The sequence below is a fragment of the Esox lucius genome, chromosome 7, assembly GCF_011004845.1.
Source record: "Esox lucius isolate fEsoLuc1 chromosome 7, fEsoLuc1.pri, whole genome shotgun sequence".
NCBI classification, from domain to species: Eukaryota; Metazoa; Chordata; class Actinopteri; order Esociformes; family Esocidae; genus Esox; species Esox lucius.
The window spans coordinates 17,841,249-17,863,874 of NC_047575.1; the positions used below are offsets into that span (position 1 = coordinate 17,841,249).

General features: G+C 38.5%; 1 protein-coding gene across 2 annotated transcripts in view; it reads left to right on the plus strand.

Annotated features, from left to right (window-relative positions):
* efnb1 (ephrin-B1) overlaps nt 1-22,626 on the plus strand; it is a 73,493-nt gene that overhangs the window by 34,801 nt on the left and 16,066 nt on the right. For both annotated transcript variants that reach the window (XM_010895406.4, XM_034293559.1), the window contains exon 2: nt 5,711-5,988. In XM_010895406.4, the coding sequence (XP_010893708.1) occupies nt 5,711-5,988 (278 nt within the window). The remainder of the gene's footprint in view (nt 1-5,710; nt 5,989-22,626) is intronic.

Consider the following 22,626-nt stretch of genomic DNA (forward strand, 5'->3'; position numbering starts at 1 on the left):
CCAAATATAAATGTACTTGCTTGTTTAATGTACAACATTATCCAAATGTTATATGCTGATTCAGTCATTTCACACCCATCATTTGTCATGTTTGGTCATTAATGAAAAGGCAAATTGCTGGTATATAGAAGGTGCTACCATTTCACAATAGCCTGGACTTGTTTTAAAGTGCTTATAAACAAAATACATTTTTGGAAAGGATTCTAATAAGGGATTGGTTTATATTTTGGAATCTAGCATAACATTCTGGCATGAGGTATAAAGCATTTTTAGCAGGCAAAGCGTGGGAGGAAAAAGAGGCAATGAGGGGGCATGGAAAAAGATATGTTAACAAGTGTGTTGAACAACCAGCCAGGACAGATCACGTAGTGCATCCCTGCTAAACTGCGTTAAATGTACAACACATTTTGTTTTTTGTTCCATCAAAAAAGGAGGAAAAATGTAATGGACCCACATACGGTGGTGTTTTCATCACTGGTACCAGGTGCCAATGACGATTAGTCTCAAGATGTGATGTTGGATAGGTGTTGTAGACAGACTGACAATAACCTGCACTAACATCTATATACAGTATAGCCACATTTTACTTCTCAAAATATGATTATAAGAGCAAAATTATTTGATTGGTCTGACAATATTTACAATATGGACTAGAAATAAAATGTGCTAATTAATATTTTTATGGCTTAACATCATGAGAAATTTCCATTTAGATGAGACACTAGCACACAGAATAAAATGACAATGGTTATTTATTTATGTCAACTTATATAGAAGTATGCAGTATGTCACCGACAGATTGTGGTATTTATAATGGGATATAAAGTAACTTCTCAAGGCAGATAGAGGATTTAAACACAATCAATAAAATAGGTTTGACAGTTCACACACTCAATCTTGACCGATTGAGATGTTTTCTTATAAGAATACTATGTTGTTTTGTCTTAAGGAGATTATATTGAGTGATGAATGCAGAATAGACTACTTCATGAATAGTTCAGACTATAGATCAAGACTTGAACAACACCACCACCCTGGCAGCTTCAATGCATTAAAACACGAGTTAAACAACACTTCAACAATCTGTCGGCTCCATTTGTGTTAACTTTAATAAGTGAGTTTGTCTTTAAGGGGCCATGTTTTAAGGTTAAGTGCAGCAGTTTGCAATTATGTATCTGGGACTATTTCTTCTCTGCAGCCAAGTAAATTGTATATATTATTTTGCATGTGAAGCTGAGATAGTGTTGGTGTGGCACCTAATTATGTTTAACAAGATCCCTGGGGCCCGTTAGGCCTTTCAGGCCCAGGATGGAAACGCAAGGCAAGAGATGAGAGGCAACCTGGTTATGGAGGATTAGCTCAGTATTGAAATCAAATCCAATCTTCTTTTTGCCGGACCGCGTAAGCGGAGCCGGGCAAGTAGAGTGAATGTCTCTGAGTGAGTGAGTGACTGACTGACTACCCATTGTTAAATAGCATAGTGTTTAGAGACGCAGACTGCCACCCAGTAGACCGGGTATTGAGTGTGGCTGGGGAAAATAAAGATTAGTTGAGGATAAGCTGGCTACAAGCATCAATAGCAACATACAGTAAACCAAGCAAACAAGCCAAAGGGAAAATGCAGCCGCATCGGAATTCAACATTCACCACAAATATGGTCCAATTTACCAGCTTTTGAAATACAAGGCTAAAATCCACTGGTATGAAACGTCGTTGGGGTCTTAGCGTTTCAAAGATAACATGTTAAATAATACAAACTCATGGAATAAGCCAATCAGCACTTGAATATTAACCATCTTGACTTACTCTTTTCGTATACATTGTTTTACACGTAGGGATTACAATGTCATTCAACATGCATATGTCACAGTAATTGACGTATGTAATGATGCCGCGAAAATTGCGCTGTAGCTACACCCGTTGTTGCAGGAAAGGCAGACAACTGTACTTCGTGACTAGAAGAAAAGAATAAAACTCCCAATTCCCTTCCTTAATGTAACTAGGACTGCTGGTCATAAAAATGTAAAAAACGGCTAGCTGATGTGATGGATGCATACAATGTACTCCCTAACAAACACACTGTTTTAACTGGGAAAGTCGGTCAGAAAAAAGCTAGTTGATGATGGATGGCAACCATGTTCTCTCCAACAACAAAAAAAGCGTATCGAAAAAACATGTTTCATTTAAATAGCGAAGTAGCAAGATCTTATAATTTCAATACTTATATTTTGTTTGGACCCGGTCCATTCAACTAACTCAAAGCCATCTGCCATCGACGTTAGCTAGTGAGTTTGGGGCAACAGGGTTAGCTTGTTTGCAATGTTATATATTTTATATACTACGCTGTTACACTATTTAATTCATTTCTGCTTTATAGGCATTGTAGGAAGAAGTACATCTTCCATTTTGTCCCCCACTGACAAAAGCTAGCTAACATGGGTTAGCTTCCGTTTTTAATCCTTGGACATTTGTATATTTTTCCCACTTAGCTAGCAGGGTTCACGGGCACGACCGACGTCTGCGCCTACATAGAATTCTGCTCACAGCCGAGGCTCCATTGAAAATGAATGAGCCGTTCCTTCCACCACGTGCTGTCTGCGACCACCTACAGCAGTAAACCAAGACAAAACTAATACAGCATGCAAACACAATTTAATTGAATAAATAGACGCTCTTCAAGCACCCTCCCTGGCTCACTACATTCACTTCTACCCGTGGCCCAGCTGAGCTAGGTTTGCTGAGTTTTTATTTCTTCCTGTTTTCGTAAATGCCCTTGGTTCAATATTGACCTTTTCCTTGCCCCGGAATACCCTGACAATTGAATTTAAAGACAATAGTGTGCTCATCATTGTATCACTGTCCAGTATGAGATTGACCGCTATTTTCTCTGATTGTTTTTATTTAAATGTCAGGTAATTGTTTATTCAGCCTGTGATAAAACCATGACAATACAATCTCTTATGTAACAATAAGTTATGTTGAAAAAAACATGCTCAAAACTCATAATAATGCTTTTTCGAGGATCGTCCTAAAGTGAAATTGTATACATATCGTTAAATATGCCAGTGTACTAGCTGCATTTGGAGATAACCGCACGGTATTACACCACTGTCTATAGTAAATATGTAATTCCTTAATTACCCAGCAGAAAAATGTCAACTGAAAATTCATTGAAGGGCTTTAAAATGCCAAACTGAATGAAATGGAAATCCTTGAGCACCCCTGATTAATATGCTAATCAATGTCATTAATATTCATTATGCTTTTAAATACACTACATAGCGTTTCTGTTGATATCTCTCCCTAACAATGATGACGATAACTAAAAATAATCTCTCCTGCCATGTTAAATTGTCACTCTATAACACATTTCTTATGTGATGGATTAATCAGAGCTCCATTTCCTAATCGTGAAGATAACCTGTCATTTCTAGTGTTCAGTCTGGAATCTGAACTCAGTTTTTGTTTAGCATCTTAGCACTTCGGAAAAGTAATACAGCTTTGTCAGTGAAATTGGCAGATTGCATTTTTTGTTTGTGAACTATTCTCTATTTTGGTTGGCCGGTGGATTGGTAACCATTAATCAAAGTTGCTTTGACATCATTTATAGTGTAAAGGATAGCTAATGTTCCTTTTCTCTCACTTTGAGGTGTTTGTGTCAGACCAACAGTGAACTGATGAGGGAGCTACTGCTTAGAAACGACAGAGTTAATAAGTCTGTCAGTTTTTCAGACAGCGATGGGTTATGTTGTTTACTTTAATTATAAATACAATTGGTTCTGGTTTCATTGCTGTAGTTGGCGGCTACCTCAAATACAGTGAACGGCATTACATTGTACCGTGCTTGTACTTTACCTTTTCCTCCCAGGGTCCCTTGACTGTAAATAGAGAGAATTAGAACATTGCTGCTTTAGAAGTAGAAGTATTGCTGCTTTATGGAGGTTTGAGTGTTAGTCTGAGACAGTATGCTAACAGGGCTGCATTATCTACACGCTTTGAAGAATTTCTTTCCATTGGCTCCGAAACACTTTGGAGGCAATATGGAAAGTAATGCCTGACATCTGATCAGTCCCTGAAGAATCCTGATGATAAGAGAAACTCAAACAGGTTTTAAAGTCAAACAGAGGCCCCAGTGTCTGAGAAACAAAGACAACACACAGCTGTGCTGGCTACAGATTTTTCTTTATATACAGTACAGTGAAAGTATGCTATAGTACAGTATAGTACGTCACCTTAGCTAAGCTGTTAGTGGACCTGAGGAGCTCATGAGTTCCATCATGCATGGCAAAAAGCTATAATCACACATAATACAATCGAACAAGAGATTCAGAAAGGGAACGATTCAATTACAGCATGCAGAGAAACAGGGTAAATGAAGGCTGACTTTACACAGGCAGTCAAATTGTGATCTTTTTTCAGTCATTTTAATTTTTTACTCATCATTTCTTTTTACATCAAATCTTTTTCAGAGCTAATCTAAATGGTCGAACAACAAATAAGTGATTAAAAAAAATATCTAAATGAGGCTGCCTGTGTAAACATAGCCATAGTGGAACCAGGGCAAATAGGTATGGTTTGCTTTTATATTTGGACAACCAAGGATTCACAGACAGAAATAGACAACAGGCTATGTTTAGGCTAACTGTTGAACCGTTTAATATGCAAGGAAAGTTAACCAACCTCCTTTTGCCCACCAGAGCCTTAAGAGGGCTTGAAAGATGTTTTCTTGTCAATTAAACAATGTTAAAATTAATCCAAAACAGAGTGTATACAATTCAAACAAAAGGGTAACTCTCAGATTGTACTTGACCTTCTTCACCATAACCTTTTTCATCATCAGTGAGCAACATCTCCTTGTTAATTCAAGCATGGTTGTTTAGAGTTTAAGTAAACAGGTCTTATAAAATGAATGCATTCAACACAACCCATTTTTTTAACTTTTGAAATACCAGATTACACTTGCCTACATTACTTCTTATCGCACATTGGATTTAGCCTGGTTAAACATGACACAAAGTAGACTTAAGGGTCCTTATCACGAAGAGAAAATGGGAAAATAACCCATTCAAGAGGTATGATGCAACAAAGGCAATCAGTGGGTCTACATCCTCAAATAGAATTCAGCAGGGCCTGTTGCTTTGAGGTTGAGAGGGAAGATATCAACATTAATTTGTGAAAGATAAAGAGTTGATCATCTAGAAAGAGATATATATCTGTTCATCAGAGCATGTTCCATAGCTGTACTTTCTCCTCACAAATTTGGCTCAATCAACACCAAGACAGGTCTCTGTCCAAATTAATTCCTATCAGCATTATGTTTTTTGCAAAGATTTAAATAAACGATATCTGTTTTGTTTACAGTGTTTTAAATAAAAGGGAAATAATGTAAATTAATGCACATGTTTTAACGTATAACAGCCTGTGCTCATGAATATTTTCTGTGTGTTTGATGTTATCTACCCCAGATTTAAACTATCATGTCCCATAGCTGCCCTTAAATATTGGCTGTGTTTATGTAGAATTGTAAACACCAATACTTGCTTCCCTTAACCTTCTCACAATTAAGTAACTCATGATTTGTTTTATAACAGTTTTCAGTGAAGTGAAAGAACAAAAATTTTACTCTATATTAGTCACTGTTCAGGATGCTACAGATACAACAATCTAGGTATGACTATAATCTTTCTCTGTCATTTTTTGTCTTTTTCAGATTTCAGTATGGGAAGGGCTTGGTGATCTACCCAGAGATCGGGGACAAGCTGGACATTATCTGCCCAAAGGCAGACATGGGGCGACCATATGAGTTTTACAAACTGTACCTGGTAAGAAAGGAACAGGCAGAACAGTGCAGTACAGTCATGGACCCGAATGTCTTGGTCAGCTGCAACAAACCTGAGAAGGACATCAAATTCACCATCAAGTTTCAGGAGTTCAGTCCAAACTACATGGGCCTGGAGTTCAAAAGGAACATCAACTACTACATCACATGTGAGTGTCAGGCATTTTACCTGACAGATCTTTTTTTTTTACATCTTACTTTTATAAAAATGTTTGTGCTACAGTTACCAATCAGTTGTTTAAAGATTTTATCTTTTGCGAAAGATTCACAGGGCAGCTTTGTGAATCTTTCTGAATATACTTTCTGAATATACTTTTTAATAATCTCTAGGAGGATTTGTGGAAGTGTGCAAATGTCTATTATTTTTAATTATTAAGACAAAAATTCTGAAAAAAATACTTGGATTTGAATTACAGATAGGATTGTTTAAACTCAATACTCTTGTACATCAGAGCGAATACCACCTGTATGACAAAAAAATTACTTTTCACCCTTTTAATTGATATTTCATAATAGCAGAAAGGCACCTTGAAGGTTTGTGTTGTATGGCCAATATATCACAGCTAAGGTCTGTATCCAGGCTGTATGCGTTATGATGTTCTGAAGAACAGCCCATAGTTGTTGTATATTGGCCACACAGCCAAACATCCTTTGGGTATTATTGCTTATATATACAGTAGTAAGTTAACAGAAACAGCTGCAATTCATTTATTTCAAATATAAAAAAGTATTTAGATTGATACTGTAACTATGAAATATAATGAAATTATAATCTTAAAATGTCCATGTGCCATGTCTGGACAACAAACTTAATGCAGTTAAACCAAACAGATTTTTAGTTTGTTTTGATATTGTACTAAATATAATATAAGGACATGGTCCTTGGCAGGAATGCCTGAGAGGCCAAGAGTATAATTTGACCCGGTGTGTTTAAGAGCAGCCGCTACTTGCCAAGCTCTTCCTGCTCACAGTGACTCCAAACACAGAGGCAACTCCGAAGTCTGAGGCAATATTGTTTGTGTAAGATCCGGTCAATTGCAATAACACATGCAGTAAAAATTTGTTAGATGGGTCACCCCTGGGCAAATTGGCCTGATTTGTTCTGTTACATCTTGTTGAACTGGACCCACTGGTACTAACAAATTAACACCAGCATATATTCAACTTCACACGAATCCATAGGTTCACAGGCTCAAGTGTGCTTTTCCTGAACCCTCTAATCCACATGGTATGTCATTTGATTATCATCACTGTTGGCTGGCTGGGAAAGAAGCTCTGCTATTGTCCTATCCGCCCAGAGATCTAACATTGGAACATCAATGACACCATGAAGACCAGTCTCACTGATGTCTTTCAACCCAAAGTGAATGGTTCATTAAAACACTTTGAATGATTAAAAAAAGAATAATTAAAAGTTCACCACTTTTGGAACTCTACTATGGAAGGAATAAGAGTTTAAGAACTAATGTATGTCGCAACCAAAACATAAGAAAGCCTAATAGTAAATAGTAAAAGTAATAAAACATTAAAAGAAAAAAATCTCAAATGATTGGTTTGTTGTTGTTTGCACCTATGAAGCCTTTAAATTTATCAAATTGTCCCACATGTGAAATTTAGGGCTAGGACTGACAAGAGAAGAATGTTGCCAGCCTACTGTTATCGATTTATAGGCTTAAAAGGAACACACAACATAAGCAACCATTTACTAGTAGAAATCATGTGTTGGTTCATGCTAACTGATAAACAGCATTTATGGGGACGTTTATCCCGATTAAACAACAGTTGCCAACAAACAATTTATCAAACATCTACTAGGTGAAATTGTCTTTGTTTATTTAATAGAAGTTGATTTACACTTTTTCCATGTTTTGGTTTCTACAGACATTAAGTCTTTTTGATTTAAATACAGCTCCGGAAAAAATTAAGAGACCACTGCACCTTTTTCTTTCCTTTCCAAAAAAGTTGAAAAGGAAGGTTTTGAGTGAAGGAACAGAAGGGTTAAAATTAAGAGACCACTGCAAATTCAACGCTTCTGTTCCTCACTCAACTTTCCTTTTCAATTTTTTTGGAAAGGAAAGAAAAAGGTGCAGTGGTCTCAAATTTATTTCCGGAGCTGTATATACATATAGAATTAATCAAATGATCTGTATCAACCAAACAAATAAAAAGTGTAGATTCATGACTACAACATGTCAACATAAACAAAAACATGTAATTTCTGTGATGTTACCATATGTTGATGTTTATGGGCAACTGTTGCTGGAGCAGGATAAACATCTCCCTAACTGTTGATCACTTTTGGATTGTACTGGGTTTGTAGTCTTTTCAAATCATAATTAGGTGTTAGGTATATCTGACCAGAAGACATCCAACTGTCCTGTATATCAGAAATCGTTGTGCATACTTTAACTCTAATTATGATGATATAATCATTAGCGGTAAAAATCTACATGTTCTGCTGAGTTTATATGTACATTGTCTGTTCTGTACTTGTTTTTACAAGTGTAGAATCCACCTCACACCCAAAGTTAAAAGGTGAATGTGCTGGAAACTGAAAAGATATAACAATGCTGCAAACATTTCAGTAAGATGATCATTTTAGGTGTGCTGACAGGTTTTTATACTTTACAGTACTTTTTAAAAGACAGGGGAAATGTATTTATGTAAATACACGTGCATGTTCGCAACCCACTGGGAATGTATTCTGTTATGTCGATTTTAAAATATAATTTGTATTAATAGTTTACTTGTCAGTTTATTGACATCTCATTTTCTTTCTCCAGACAATATCCTGGGGTTTACATTTAGACTGCAGAAAGGGCACATAAAGCTGTTTTATGTGCCTAAGTTATTCTTATGACGTAAAGGAAATATAGTGCCTTGAAGAGTTTCCCCATTGAGGTCAGGTCGTTTTTTTCTGTTAACTTTAAACAGCTGACTGTGAAAAATCCCTGGACAGCACATTTTGTCATACACTTTATTTAATTGGGATGCCTAAATGTCTCAATCAATGGGATAAACATTTTTCTATTTGTATCAGTCTACTGATAAGATTAATCCTTTTATGTAAATGTTTTAAGGTAATGGGACCCAGTTGTTCCAGCTTTAGCTCTCTGTCTTTCAGAATTAAGTGTTGTTACATGACATACTGTACTTTTTTTTTACTGTTTAGTGGGGTGGAGAGTAGCCATAATTCATTATCAGAGGTGTATACTGCTCTCATAACATAATCAGACACAAGCTAATGCTTCTAATTTTCTCTAGTGATCAGGAAAGAATACAATACGCAGATGAGGCTAGCATTAACATTTTATCTTCCTTTCTTCCTAAAATGAAAAAGAAATGCCCTTTTGCACAGTTTACTCACATTGTTTATGCCGACGTGGAAAGGGTTTTTGACTGTATGCATACTTGCATACTTTCTCTTTCTCACATAGTGAGTCAATTCTCTCACTGGCTGCACCACATAGTTCAGACCCACAAAACACAGAGTGACTCACATAGCCCTGATTTGGTCACCTATGCCCTCCCCCTACTGTGGTGTGGGTCTTTTCCAATGTGCCCCTGTGCAGAACGTCAGAGAATGTCAGCGGGAGGGGCGTCAGTGATAACCCCCTGAAGTCAACTCCAGCCTGATCACCGATTGGCAGCAGGGCCAGTCAGCCAGACCACTGAGCTGCAGGAGAAAGAAACACACTGGAGTGATTATACTCCCAGAGAAAAAAACTATACCCCGAACAAAAATCCTTCTTAGCATGGAGTACTTGAGGTTTGCACCTACGTGAGTGCGCATGTTGGGTTTTTGGAAGGAAAGGATATAATCCATGTGTCTGTAGAAACTAGGCACCACAGTCTGAAATTCCATCCAGTGCAATGCAGTGGCAAAGTATGATGTTTGCAAAAAAAATCTGAGTGGGTGATGATACAGTGGTATAAAATACCTTTTGAAATGTAGCACACACTTATTATACATTTTACTTTTATTTGTAGTCAGTCATTAAGCAGACACTCTTGAGTGACTTTTAGTTTGTTCATCTGACAATTAGTTTGTTCATCTTAAGATAGTTAAGGAAGACAAAACCACATCACCATCACCTCACATTAGTAGCTTGATAAAGTTAGCCCTAGTATGAATAGACAACATTGAATGTTAGTTAAAAACTGTTGAAGAAATCCTTCAAGATTTTCAGAGAACCAACAGTTTGAAAATTAAATATATTTTAGTATGATCTTAAGCAAACAATCCATTTGAATGTTCTTTATCAATTAAATGTGACTACTGACTATACAGTCATGTGTTCCAAGCCATTTGATATGGCCCATGCTGTTGTGCAAAGCTTTAAACATCTTCAATCCTGGGCCTGATTACAATTACTCATTCATCCTGTTCTTACATAGCATGCTCTCCAGCTGACATAACTTCTCCAAAGTTTAGAATGGGAACCTTGATTATAGGAACATTGGAACCCATTAGACAGAAAAAATATTGCAGAAAAATGCTATTCAAGCAGAACATCACAGATGCGTCATTAGTTCCACAGGATGACTAGTCACTTGTTAATTTGACTCTGTGGCTTGCCACTTGCCAAACTGGTTTTTACCTTGTAAATCCAGTTAACCTGTCTTTGTTACTGGTCCAGCTCACTAACTGAGCTTGACTAAAATGCCTTTCTCTAGTAATTCAAACTGATGTGAAAAACAAACCAAGCCAAACAGCTGTGAAGGTATTACTACATTTTAATGACGGACTGCATCAGTCTGTCAGATCCTATATTTGTTTTTATTGTCCTTATTCCTATTTTTTTCTCTGTCATTTCCAATGCCAAGCGTTATCCCCTCTGGAGGTCCCCTTCTTATCAGGTTAATCAGAAATCAGGCAGAGAGCTGCAGGAGCCTTGTCACTGAGGAGGGAATCACAGTGTAATTGGGCCAGATATAGCACCATTCCCCCCAGCACAATGGATGCAGTAAAGGAAGGCAAAGATTTGTCATGGAGGCTTCCTCATACAGCTGACTCTAATCTTTAGCACAGCCCCAGGAATGATGTCATCTGCCTTTCTTTATCTTGCCTTTGACACACCATGACATCTCCACAATAAAACTTGGTTTTAAGACCTTTCAATTATAATCTCTCATTGCAAAAACGTGGGTCGAGATGGGCAGAAAGAGAAACAACTGGACCATTATTCTTCATATGCATACTGTGCAGGCCATGTAGGAATATGTCAGAATGTCTCTGTTGGAATATATCCCTTTGTGAAACTTTTGATTGTGAGTCATGTCACATAGAGTGTTATATACAGCAACCTTGATGGCAACAAAAAAGCTATAGCATGACGTTTGCAATGAACTGAGATTTTATTTTTTATAGATATGATTTTTTGCCATCAATCTAAACGTGATACCCGATAAGACAAAACTAAAACCCTTTGTTTTTGCACATTTATTGGACATATCTCATGTTCATACGTATTCAAACCTTTCCCCATGCAATCCAAATGCTCGGATGCATCCTGTGTCCTTTCATCATCTTTGAGATGTTACTAGAACTTGATTGGAGTCTACCTAAGGCAAATTCAATTGATTGGACTATATTTAGAGAGGCACAACTGTCTATATGATCTGGGGAAGATTATAAAAAAATATATATGAATTGAAAGTTTCCAGGAGCACAGTGGGCTCTATCATAGGGATATGGAAGAGGTTTGACAGCACCAAGACTCTTTCTAGAGTAATCAGGATCTAATGGCCTTGGTCAGTGTTGAAATTAGTGATCTGGCCTCTATGTATTGTTCAACCTAGGTCTCTGTATGAACTACTTGGTATGAGCACAGAAGGTGCTAAAGAGCAAGTTGTAATTGACTTCTGATTAAATAATAGTCAGTGTCATTATGTCAGATAAAGCAAATTGAAAGGATGAACAGGACATCTGCATCAAAGCAAGCTGCAGCATCAGATGACAGAGGGAATTAATATACAGTACTGGGATTTTTTTATGGCTTTGGTATAAAATAGATCAGAGCTGTGTGGCTACAATATTACTTCTGTTAGCAAAACTAACTTAAAAATGCAGCTAGACAAAGGCTAGCATGTATTCATAAACCCAACCGGGGCTGGAAGTTGACAGGTATCGAAACATCAAAACGAATTCACTGTGGCTACCTGCATGGCATCTTTATCTGTTTCATCCTATTGCTTTTTGATGGGAGATATATACAGCTCCGGAAAAAATTAAGAGACCACTGCACCTTTTTCTTTCCTTTCCAAAAATGTTGAAAAGGAAAGTTTTGAATGAAGAACAGAAGCATTCAATTTGCAGTGGTCTCTTTATTTTAACCTGTTCCACACTCAAAACCTTCCTTTTCGACTTTTTTGGAAAGGAAAGAAAAAGGTGTAGTGGTCTCTTAATTTTTTTCCTGAGCTGTAAATGACCCTGTCTATTTTAGAATTTTTCTTTTACCTTACTGTTTCTTTTACCTTACTTCCATACCGTATGATTGTAAGGTTGTAATTGAGGAAACATAAAAAATAAAATAATACCTGGGAAAGCTGAATGGAAAAGATTTAAAGTTAATGTTAAGTGAAGCTTGGAACCCTTGCCTCACTGTGTCCTTCATTCTTATTAAGATTTACGTTTATTTAGTGTCTTATGGGGGTAACCGAAGGGAAGCGCATTGCAATAGTCTAATGTTCAAGTAAGGAAAGCATAGATTTCTGCCAAAAAAAAAAAGTGCAATTTGCAATGTTTCCGAAGATGGAAAATAGTCATTCAAGAAATATATTTCTGTTCATAGAATTTCATACTCTATTTGCCATGCCATGCCATCTTCTTCCGCTTCATCCGGGGCCGGGTCGCGGGGGCAGCAGTCTAAGCAGGGATGCCCAGACTTCCCTCTCCCCAGACACTTCCTCCAGCTCTTCCGGGGGGACACCGAGGCGTTCCCAGGCCAGCCGGGAGACATAGTCCCTCCAGCGTGTCCTAGGTCTTCCCCGGGGTCTCTTCCCGGTGGGACGGGACCGGAACACCTTCCCAGGAAGGCGTTCCGGAGGCATCCGAAACAGATGCCCAAGCCACCTCAGCTGACCCCTCTCGATGTGGAGGAGCAGCGGCTCTACTCTGAGCTCCTCCCGGGTGACCGAGCTTCTCACCCTATCTCTAAGGGAACGCCCAGCCACCCTGCGGAGAAAGCTCATTTCGGCCGCCTGTATCCGGGATCTTGTCACCCAAAGCTCATGACCATAGGTGAGAGTAGGAACGTAGATTGACCGGTAAATCGAGAGCTTCGCCTTGCGGCTCAGCTCTTTCTTCACCACGACAGACCGATACATCGACCGCATTACTGCAGAAGCTGCACCGATCCGTCTATTTGAGTTAGGCTAAATGGTGAGCAAATGTATGTATTTGTTGCTCAGCTTAGAGTCTGTTGGGGATGAATGTGTTTGGTCGTTCAATCAGTTGTTATCTGATTAAAATGTCATTTTCTGTGAAAATCAAAACATTAAATACACTTTAGCTGTCATTCTGACCCTTTAATGGATACTTCCCTCTACTAACTGCTAGCACCCAAGCATCAACATATTGGGCCAGTGTTGTTGTATTGTCAATTTGCAGTGTTAACTCACCTGTAGACAGCAATATGGTGACATCCAGATGGATTGTAATGATAGCAACATGCTGCAATCCTACTCAAATATAATCAAGTGGGATGGGGGGGGTGTAACATTAGCTACTGTACTGTGAGCTAGCTGATATGTCTCTTTCCTTTAAAGAGGCTCCTCCTTTGGTTAACATTCTGTAGCGTTTTATTCAAAACTACTTTTAAAAACATCTGAAAAACATTGCCAATCTTCAGTGTAAATCCACAAGAGTCAGGTTATTAAACAAACATTGAAACAGTTAAGATAGGTGAAGTTTTTTCCATTATTAAAAAAATACAATGGCTTGGAAAAGTATTTTTTACAGTGCAGAATTTGGTACCAATGTAATTGGTTAATTAATTACCAATGTAATTCATTTTAAAATCTCTGCAGATATAAGTGGTTTTCACTTTCACTTCGTTAAGAAAAATGAGAGCAAACCAGAAAAGTGTTACTGCTAATAGGATTTGTAGCTGGATGTGAAATTCCTCTTAATTGCAGATCTGGCCAACTGATTGACTATTATGGAAATAATTTCATGTTGTACAGGGTTTCTGTAGTCACAGTTGATTTAAGTCAGAAGGGCACTATGAAAAAGGTCAGTGTTGGTACTGTCAGATTCATCATAGGCAGGGAAGCAATATCTTAAAAACAGTACACGTCTCAATCTACTGAGACTTCAAAGACCATTGAAAAGGTCATTTGGGAACTGGCAAAATGATTGTCTTCCAGGTTCTGTTGTTCTGCATGAACCAGCTCTCTATGTTTGGTATTTTATGTCTAATTCCTCTCCACATCCCTTTACAAAATTTTCTTTGCTCCTTTTTTCATTACATCTGTGACAAAGCTGTAAGCAAACACCCAGTGAGTATTCTGTCATTTATCCTGTGAAGCTCTGAGTTGCTGAAATATGAAATATGTCATGCTGCCATTTGTTTAGTATGTCACTGATATGAGTCAAAGAAAATGACTTAAATTGGACTTTCTGCTGATGTTATCATTATATACTGCATTCCCTCATGGTAAAATAGTTGAAAATGTTTGATATCCCTGTGGATTAGATGCTAGGTTGTCCTTGGAGAAAAACAGTTGAGATAAATTTACTCAGGTAAGAGTCAAATGCATAAGATAATAGGCATGGTGGCTAGGGATTTCTACTTACAAAACATTCATCAAAGGAGTTCTGTAGTACATACACAGCATGTAAGTTGTTTGTTAATTCTACTATTAGAATATGTATAGGTGGAAACGCGACTGGCAACAGCATTAATGCTTAGCTTAGACCATCAAAAAAATTATGATATCTTACCATGCCAAAATAATTGCTTTAATTATTGCTTAAATGCTTCTACATTCTTTACAAATACATAGCAAAAATGAAATGATTGTGTAAGTACTCGCCTCCAATACTTGGTGGAGACACCTTTTGCACTAATTACAGCCATGCATCTAATTGGATTAGTCTCTACTTGTTTTGCACATCTGGACGCAGCAATTTTTGCCCGTTGTTCTTTGCACAATTGTTCAAGCTCTGTCAAGTTGAATGGGGAACTTTGGTGAACAGCAATTTTCAATTCGTTCCACATATTCTCAATTGGATTGAGGTCCGGACTTCGACTTTGGCCACAAGAAGACACTAAACTTTTTGTTTTCAAGCCACTACAGTGTGGCTTTGGCTGTATGTTTAGAGTCATCTCTCTGGAATATGTTTTCTCCCAAGTCCCAGGTCTCTTGCAGACTTCAGACTCCATGATTTCTCTGTACTTTGCTTCACCCATCTTAATAACTTTCCAGGATCTCCTTCCAGGCTCTACAACCACCATTCTTTATGGTAGAAACGTTCTTTTCAGGATGATGCGAGGTGTTAGGCTTGTGCCAAAAAGGTCTTAGACTAAAAGCTTTTAGTGACATCAGACCATAAGGTCCTCTGCCCTTCTCACCCGGATACTCAGTTTTGAGCACAGCCTGTTATAGACCGATTCAAAGTTTTGGCATATTTGCTATATTTCTTAATAATGGACTTTACTGTAATCGGAGGGATATTCAGTGCCTTGGACATGCTTTTATATCCTATCCCCGATTGGTGCTTTTGAAGACCCTTATTCCGGATCAACTTTGGATGTCCCTCAGTCTTTCATGATGTAGATTTTAAAATTGTACTAACCAACTGTGGGACCTCCCAGAGACAGGAGTATTTAACCAGAAAGAATGTAAAACACTTTGATTGCACACAGGTGGATTCCATTCAAGTAATTGGTTACACCACAGCTCATTAAGGTGTGTCATAGTAAATGGGGTGAATGGATATGAAATAATAAATTTTTCGTTTTGTGGACTTTTATGGACTCATGATTAAAACATTTTGATTTCATGTTCTAATACAACAAAATGTGGACAAATCCAAGTGGGTGAACATTTGTGATATCTCGGTCTCTCTCTTTGAGCAACAACACTTACAACACTGAGGAGGGATTTCAAATTAAATAAAGAAAAATATGCTTACTGAGTGCACAGCAAATGTTTTTAAATGTTTCTTTTTTTGTTTTTTTGCACCAATTCGGTACAAACACATTTTTGATGGGGGTTTAAGATTTGAATCGACATGGAAAAAGAGTTCAGAGAGTAAAAAATCCAGCTGGCAATATACTAAATATCACATCTGCCTATGGGAGGGGGACTGAAGGAACACTAAAGCATGCGTTGGAATGCTGGAAAGCTTTTCTCTTCTGGAAGAAAAGCGATTTGTGAGGCTACACCATTCTCATAACATGCAATTTCCATCCCTGCACACGCCAAGATTTCTACAGGAAAAGAAAAGAACAAAAGAAACTTTCCCCCTGTGGGTTCTTGCGCCTAAATTCTGTCCACTTAAACAACAATATGTTGTTTTATGAAGTCATTTAGGATTTCATCATGGAAGTATGAAGCATACAGAAAATAATAGGTTTAATTAATCATATCACCATTAAGTCCTCTTTCTCTCAAAGCTTTCGGTTTAAATTGTTTTATGACTCTTGTTGATCCCGTTCAGTTTGATACCACTTTACGTTAATCAACTTGAATAAGAATGAAAATGTAATTCCCTCTCAACCATTGTATTCCTCATTAATCCTTCTTTTAGTAAGACCTTGAAAATAAATCATCTTTAAAAGCGGCATTCAGTATTATAAAATATTTGTTTCCAAAGTTCAGTCGTTTTCCAATTAAATCCTTCTGGTTTCCCTTGAAGGCTTGCATAATATGTCATTATTTTCCTTTGAGTAAACTACAATACTTCAAGCTTGCAGGAAGATCCCAACGGAGCCTTCAAGGCATTGTCTCTATCACTCTGTGGCACAGGAGTTTTGTTTTTACTGAACAGTAATAGAGAAAATGACCCAAAATGAGTCTAGTGGGGTCTCCATCTCACTATTTCAGTCAGAATGCTGCCTCCCTAAAGGCAAACAATTAATATGCTTGTGAATCATCTTAAAGCAATTGATGTGCCGATTTCGAAGGCACAGATTAAGCCTTGTCTTTGTCCTGACTGTTATGTGCTTAGTGCATAATTACAGTTATGCCTGTTGAAGTGGATATTTGGGCAAAATTCATTGGTCTCTGACTAGCTCAGACAAACACAACACAAATTAAGTCAAATGGAACTGAAATAGATGTTGACTTTTCAATTTACACTTGACTGCTGTTAAAATGTAAAAACACACCTGAGGGTTTTTCCATTATTGCTAACATGCTGGAGTGTTTATTGCCAGGCTGAACCCTTTTGTGGAAAATGTTCCGGATGTGCTTTAAAGATAACACACATAACCCACATTTAATCGTCTGGACAACCACAAGCACACTCTACGTACCCAGAGCAATCCTAGCATCCACAGTGGGACCTTCACAAAGCCTGCTGACAGCTTCAGCGGGAGAAATTAAAAAAGTGTCTCCCTTTATTTCCGTCAAAGCACTGCTTTGGTTTTGATGTTGAGTATTGAGCATGTGGTCTTATTCTGATGGGAGGCGGGAGATGGTGGCGGCGGCTGGGCTCGGCCACATTCCCCCTCCTTTTGGTCTGGGACTCCCTTAGCTCCCATGGTGCAGCTGGTCCCCGGGATTTAAAGGTCATCCTTAATATCATTGGCGGGGCTGACTGTGCCTTAATCTCGCACCAGTGCTGAAATCTCCGCTCCAGACTTTCAGCTTAATTCTGGCAGGAAGCTTGTCAACTGTGCCTGATCTAATGGGGCAGTCTCAGCCGCTCTCCCTTGAAGCCCTAAAATTATGCTCGCATTCCTTTCCCATAATCGATGCATCTTACAGTATATTTTACTGACCGCAAAGACAGCCCATACCCAACTTCTCTTTGACAACGGTTAGTCCAAAATGTTGAAAATATATATATATTTATAATAAACCTGGCATAAAATACCATAATTTTCAGCTTTTTAGTTCATTTTGTATTTGGACATAGTAGCTGAGAATGTTTTGACTGTCCCCCGTGTGTCTGTGTGATGTGGGTCAGGGAGTAGCTGTGTCCTTGTCTTAGAAGGCTGAATCCCACTTCTGTTTATCTGATGGGGGCTGCTTGGCGTAGTCCTTGGAACGTAGTTGTCAGTGCTCATCTGGGGGGTGAGTTTACAATGACCTTTACAATCCCTTAAGCCCATCACTCATCAAGGTCTTTTTATGGTGGACTGTTTGCATTGGTTTGTTTTCCCTGCACCTTTTTTTTACCTTTTGACCCATGTTTTTAAAGAGGTGGGTGAGGGAAAATCCTATCACCAAGGAAGCAGATTACTAATTTTTCCATCAGACAGGGCAGAGTAGGGACTTGTCAGATGGTGTTTGGGACAAATGTATTTATAATAGTTATAAAAAAAGTTAGAGACTGCCAATGCTGTGGCCAGAGTTAATACTGGGAAGTTCTGTAATACTGCTAAATTAAGGTTGTATAAAGTTCCAGTCAGAAGCCTGGATACCAACTCATTCAAGGGAATTTCTTTATTTTTATGATTTTCATATTGTAGAATAATATTGACAAGTTCAAAACTATGAAGTAACTTATATGGAATCATATAGTAACCAAAGAAGTGTTAAACAAATCAAAATACATATATACTTTAGATTGTACAAAGTAGCCACCCTTGATGACAGCTTTACACACTTTTTGACATTCGGTCAACTGGAATTATTTTCCAACAGTCTTAAAAGAGTTCCCACATATGCTGATCACTTGTTGGCTACTTTTCCTTCATTCTGCCATACAACTAATTCCAAACCATCTCAATTGGCTTGAGATTGGATGGATGATTGTGGAGGCAAGGCTGTCTGGTGCAGCACCAACACTCTCCCAGGTCAAATAGCCCATAGACAACCTGGAGGTGCATTTTGGGTCATTGTCCTGTTGAAAAAAATTGTAGTAGCAATAACGCAAACCAGATGGGATGGCAAATCACTGCAGAATGCTGTGGTATCCATGCCGGTTAAGTGTGCCTTGAATTCTAAATAAATCACAGGCAGTGTTACCAGCAAAGCACCCCTACACCATCACACCTCCTCATCTGTGCTTCAAGCCAATTTCTTTGGCTGATCCAAGGTCCAGTTAATGGCTAATTTCTGAAGCTGGGAACTCCTAATTATCTTATCCTCTGTAGCAGAGGTAACTCTGAGTCTTCCTTTCTTGTGGCGGTCCTCATGAAAGCCAGTTAAAATCACAGCGCTTGATGGTTTTCTGTGTCTTTAAAATAGGTGTTATTTATTCTCTCTTTTTGGTATTGATAAGAACATGTGAAGCTGCATTTTGAATTAATTGCAGTTTGCCAATATGTTTTTGATGTCTTCACCATCATTTTATAAAATAGAAAATAGCCCAAATAAAGAAATACCCTTGAATGAGTGTGTGTCTAAAATTTTGACTGGTACTTTTTTATTCCCGAATAATAATACACAATAACTACAGTAGAAACAGTCTTTGTACTGTATGTCACATGGTGGTTCACGAGTACATGTTATTCTTCAGCAAACAATTGTCTGTCCCCACATTGTATAGACATATGCAGTGCACAGAAATGTAACATGGATGCGCATCGTTCGCAACACATTTTGTCATTTGATCTAACTACATAGACACGTTTTGGGTCAAATACGGTTTCCTTCTAAACAGCATGTATTGGAGTCTATGTGGGGATGTTATATTGGCTGCAGTCAGAGGAAAATCCCATAGTGTATTACAAACCCAAAAGACAGTTATGTTTGGAGATGCTGCCTACATTCTATTATCCACTAAAGTAGGACAAACCACAGAGAACGTCAACTCTTAAAACACTCTTCATCCACAATGCCATGCAGTGAGTAAATAAGTCTCCCTTCAGATTGTCTTACGTTTAAGTAAGCAGTACAGTATATGTCCTGTTGCAGTTGCATGCAAGTATGTATTGGAACTATCGGGGGCCTGACCTTTACTAAGGAGAGCCAGAGAGATGACAGACAGACGTGGGTTGGTTACTTGGCTTCATGAGAAAGCGATACCAATGACCATCCCATGCAATAAAGGTGTTAGAGATGCACTCAGGTCAAATCTTCAAATAATCTTCAAATATTCACCTCATCTTAAATCATGTTCTAAAATCAACTTGAGATTGACCAGAGACGCCAGCACAGAAAACCCCACTTTTTGGTATTCCATCTGGTCAGCCACACTTTCAAACCACCAAAAAAACTTAAACAGTTATTATGGAATTGTAACTTGGTGATCATGCAGACTGGAGTGGAGCTGACATGTATCTGAAGAGTTCAGATTATCAGACAATTAAACTTAAGAAGTTCTGTCTACGTTATATTGCTCATAACTTGTTTTTATTTTCCCGATGAAGAGCAGCAAAAACAATTTTTTATCAATAATATTTCCCGAATAATTATAACCTGTTAGGTAATGCACGTTTGTCTGGGAATTGCTGTCATGACAGAAACCAAAGTTCCAATTTTGCAGCGTTGTAATTATTACAGCAAATCCCGATAAGCTCGGAATCAGGACCTGCACACTCCCAGACATGGCTTACCTATTTCACTAATCAAGTGCTTAATAATTAACCGACAAGTCAAATCAGGTGTGCTAGCTCTTGAGTTGATCAGATACATGGAACGGCTGGGGGTATCTGATGAGAGGGTTTAATACCTCTGAGTTGGTGCAAAGAAGGAAATTATCCACTGACAAGTGTTCTCAGTTTAGCTTGTAGTCGCCCGATCTGCCTGAGGGGGATACTGAAGCGTGATGAGAAAAGAAAGCTTTGGCTCCCTTAGCCCATGACAATCTCAGGCCAATTTTTTTCCCGATTATCATGTTATTGAACTTGGAGTGTATTTCCTTTCCCACAAGTTTTTTTTTTTTTATGGGCAACAGCTTTGCCTATATTTGGTGTTGTTGGATAGAATTGACTGTCAGTCTCTCTGCCCTGCTTCTGGCGAGCACTGTGGCATGCTCACATTGTGCGTGGCCATATAGTCAGAGCCTAAAACCTTTCCCAGACACATGCAACCAAATAGTTGTGACATAATTTAGGGCAGCAGGGCTCTCCCTACTCAGTGCCTCAACTTTCCACTGATAGAGCATTAAGGATCCATTTGAAAATGTAAAACAAGGTTTTTTTGTGTTGAGGGCTGTAATTTTTCTCACATCCATATTCAAATAATATTCCTATTATTTCATATAGTATATTCCTCAAAACATAAAAAAGCCCACATATTCAATCACAAAAATTATCCTTTGAACTAAATGTGTTAATATCTATCAAATGTGGACTTGTGGACTACAGGACAGCTGTGCAAGTGGTTTAATGCAATACAAATTATTACAGAGTGTTGAGGGTTGCCTCTCTTGCTTCATCAAATCATTCTAGGTTAACTTTTCAGAAGGTTGGCGTGTTCTCAATTGGTAGTACATACTTACAGAATGTAACCTGCATGATAGTGCAATTAAAGGTGAAGTAGATATTCTGATAAAATTATCAATTTTGATCAAGGCTTGTTGGTGGACAATGCTAGATTCAATGTTTAATCCTGGCCAACAGCCACCTGAACACTCAGTATTTCTCAAGCTCCTTACCTACATTAATCATTTTCCATTTTAATGTCTCTTGGTTGGCTATACTGGACAGCCTCCAATATGTTCAGGGTTACATTAATACATTGTCATCAATGTGAGGTCCCTTGACTCAAATTCTCCCGGGCTAGAGCACTGCCACATGTCCCACTCTTCCCGGGCCACTGCCATTGTGCCTGGCCTCCAAAGAGAGCGGCTTTGATTATCCTGGAGAGGGACCTTATTAGTCAAACACTCTCCTAAATGGCACCTCATTCATGACTCATAAAGAGGGGGAATCCAGACCAGTTAATAAGGTGACCGTCCCAATAGTGCCATGTAAAGGGGGACAATAGAGCAGAGAGAGAAAAAAAATAGGTTTCTGGAGGTTAGAATACCCATGGTGCAGGTCTGTAAAGAATCAAATGTGGCAAAGCTGTGCACTAGCTTTGACTGGCATGCAAACCACCCCCTTGTATCTGGGTTGAAAGCATTATTGAGAACCTGATCCATATTCACACTCTTTTGTATTTTCTGTCCCAACAGTGCCAATTGCACTCCGTTTCTGTGACTTATTAAATCCTTGGGAAGCAGAGCTGACAGGAGCAACAGAAAGAGAGACCCCATTGGCCTCCCCTGTGCTCTGGCCTCCTCGGCTCCCCTCAGTGGATATTGATATGAAAGAAAGCCGCTCAGAGATAAGGGCTGCAGGCCACTGTGCCACCCAGTCTCTAATTACAGGGCATGCCGAAAGAGAAAGCTAAGCCCCTGGCATTTGTAGCTCCCCGTAATTGCTTCTGGCATAACTTGCTGTGCCAAATGTTTGGTACATTTCTTCAGCAAAATGAACAGAACAAAAACCTCTTTAAGCTTTGAGGAGGAGGGGGAGGTGGGTAAAAATGTGGTACCACACACAAATGTTGGACTATGTAGTGTGTACACCTCCCTCTCTTCACATTTATGATTTCAGCAGTGTTTTGAAAGCCACATTCCCTTGGGATCAGATTACATCCATGTCTTAGTAAGAAGAGAGTCCACTCAAGGGTTTTTCATCATCCATTTCCTTCTCCCTGTGTACAGATGTAAGAAT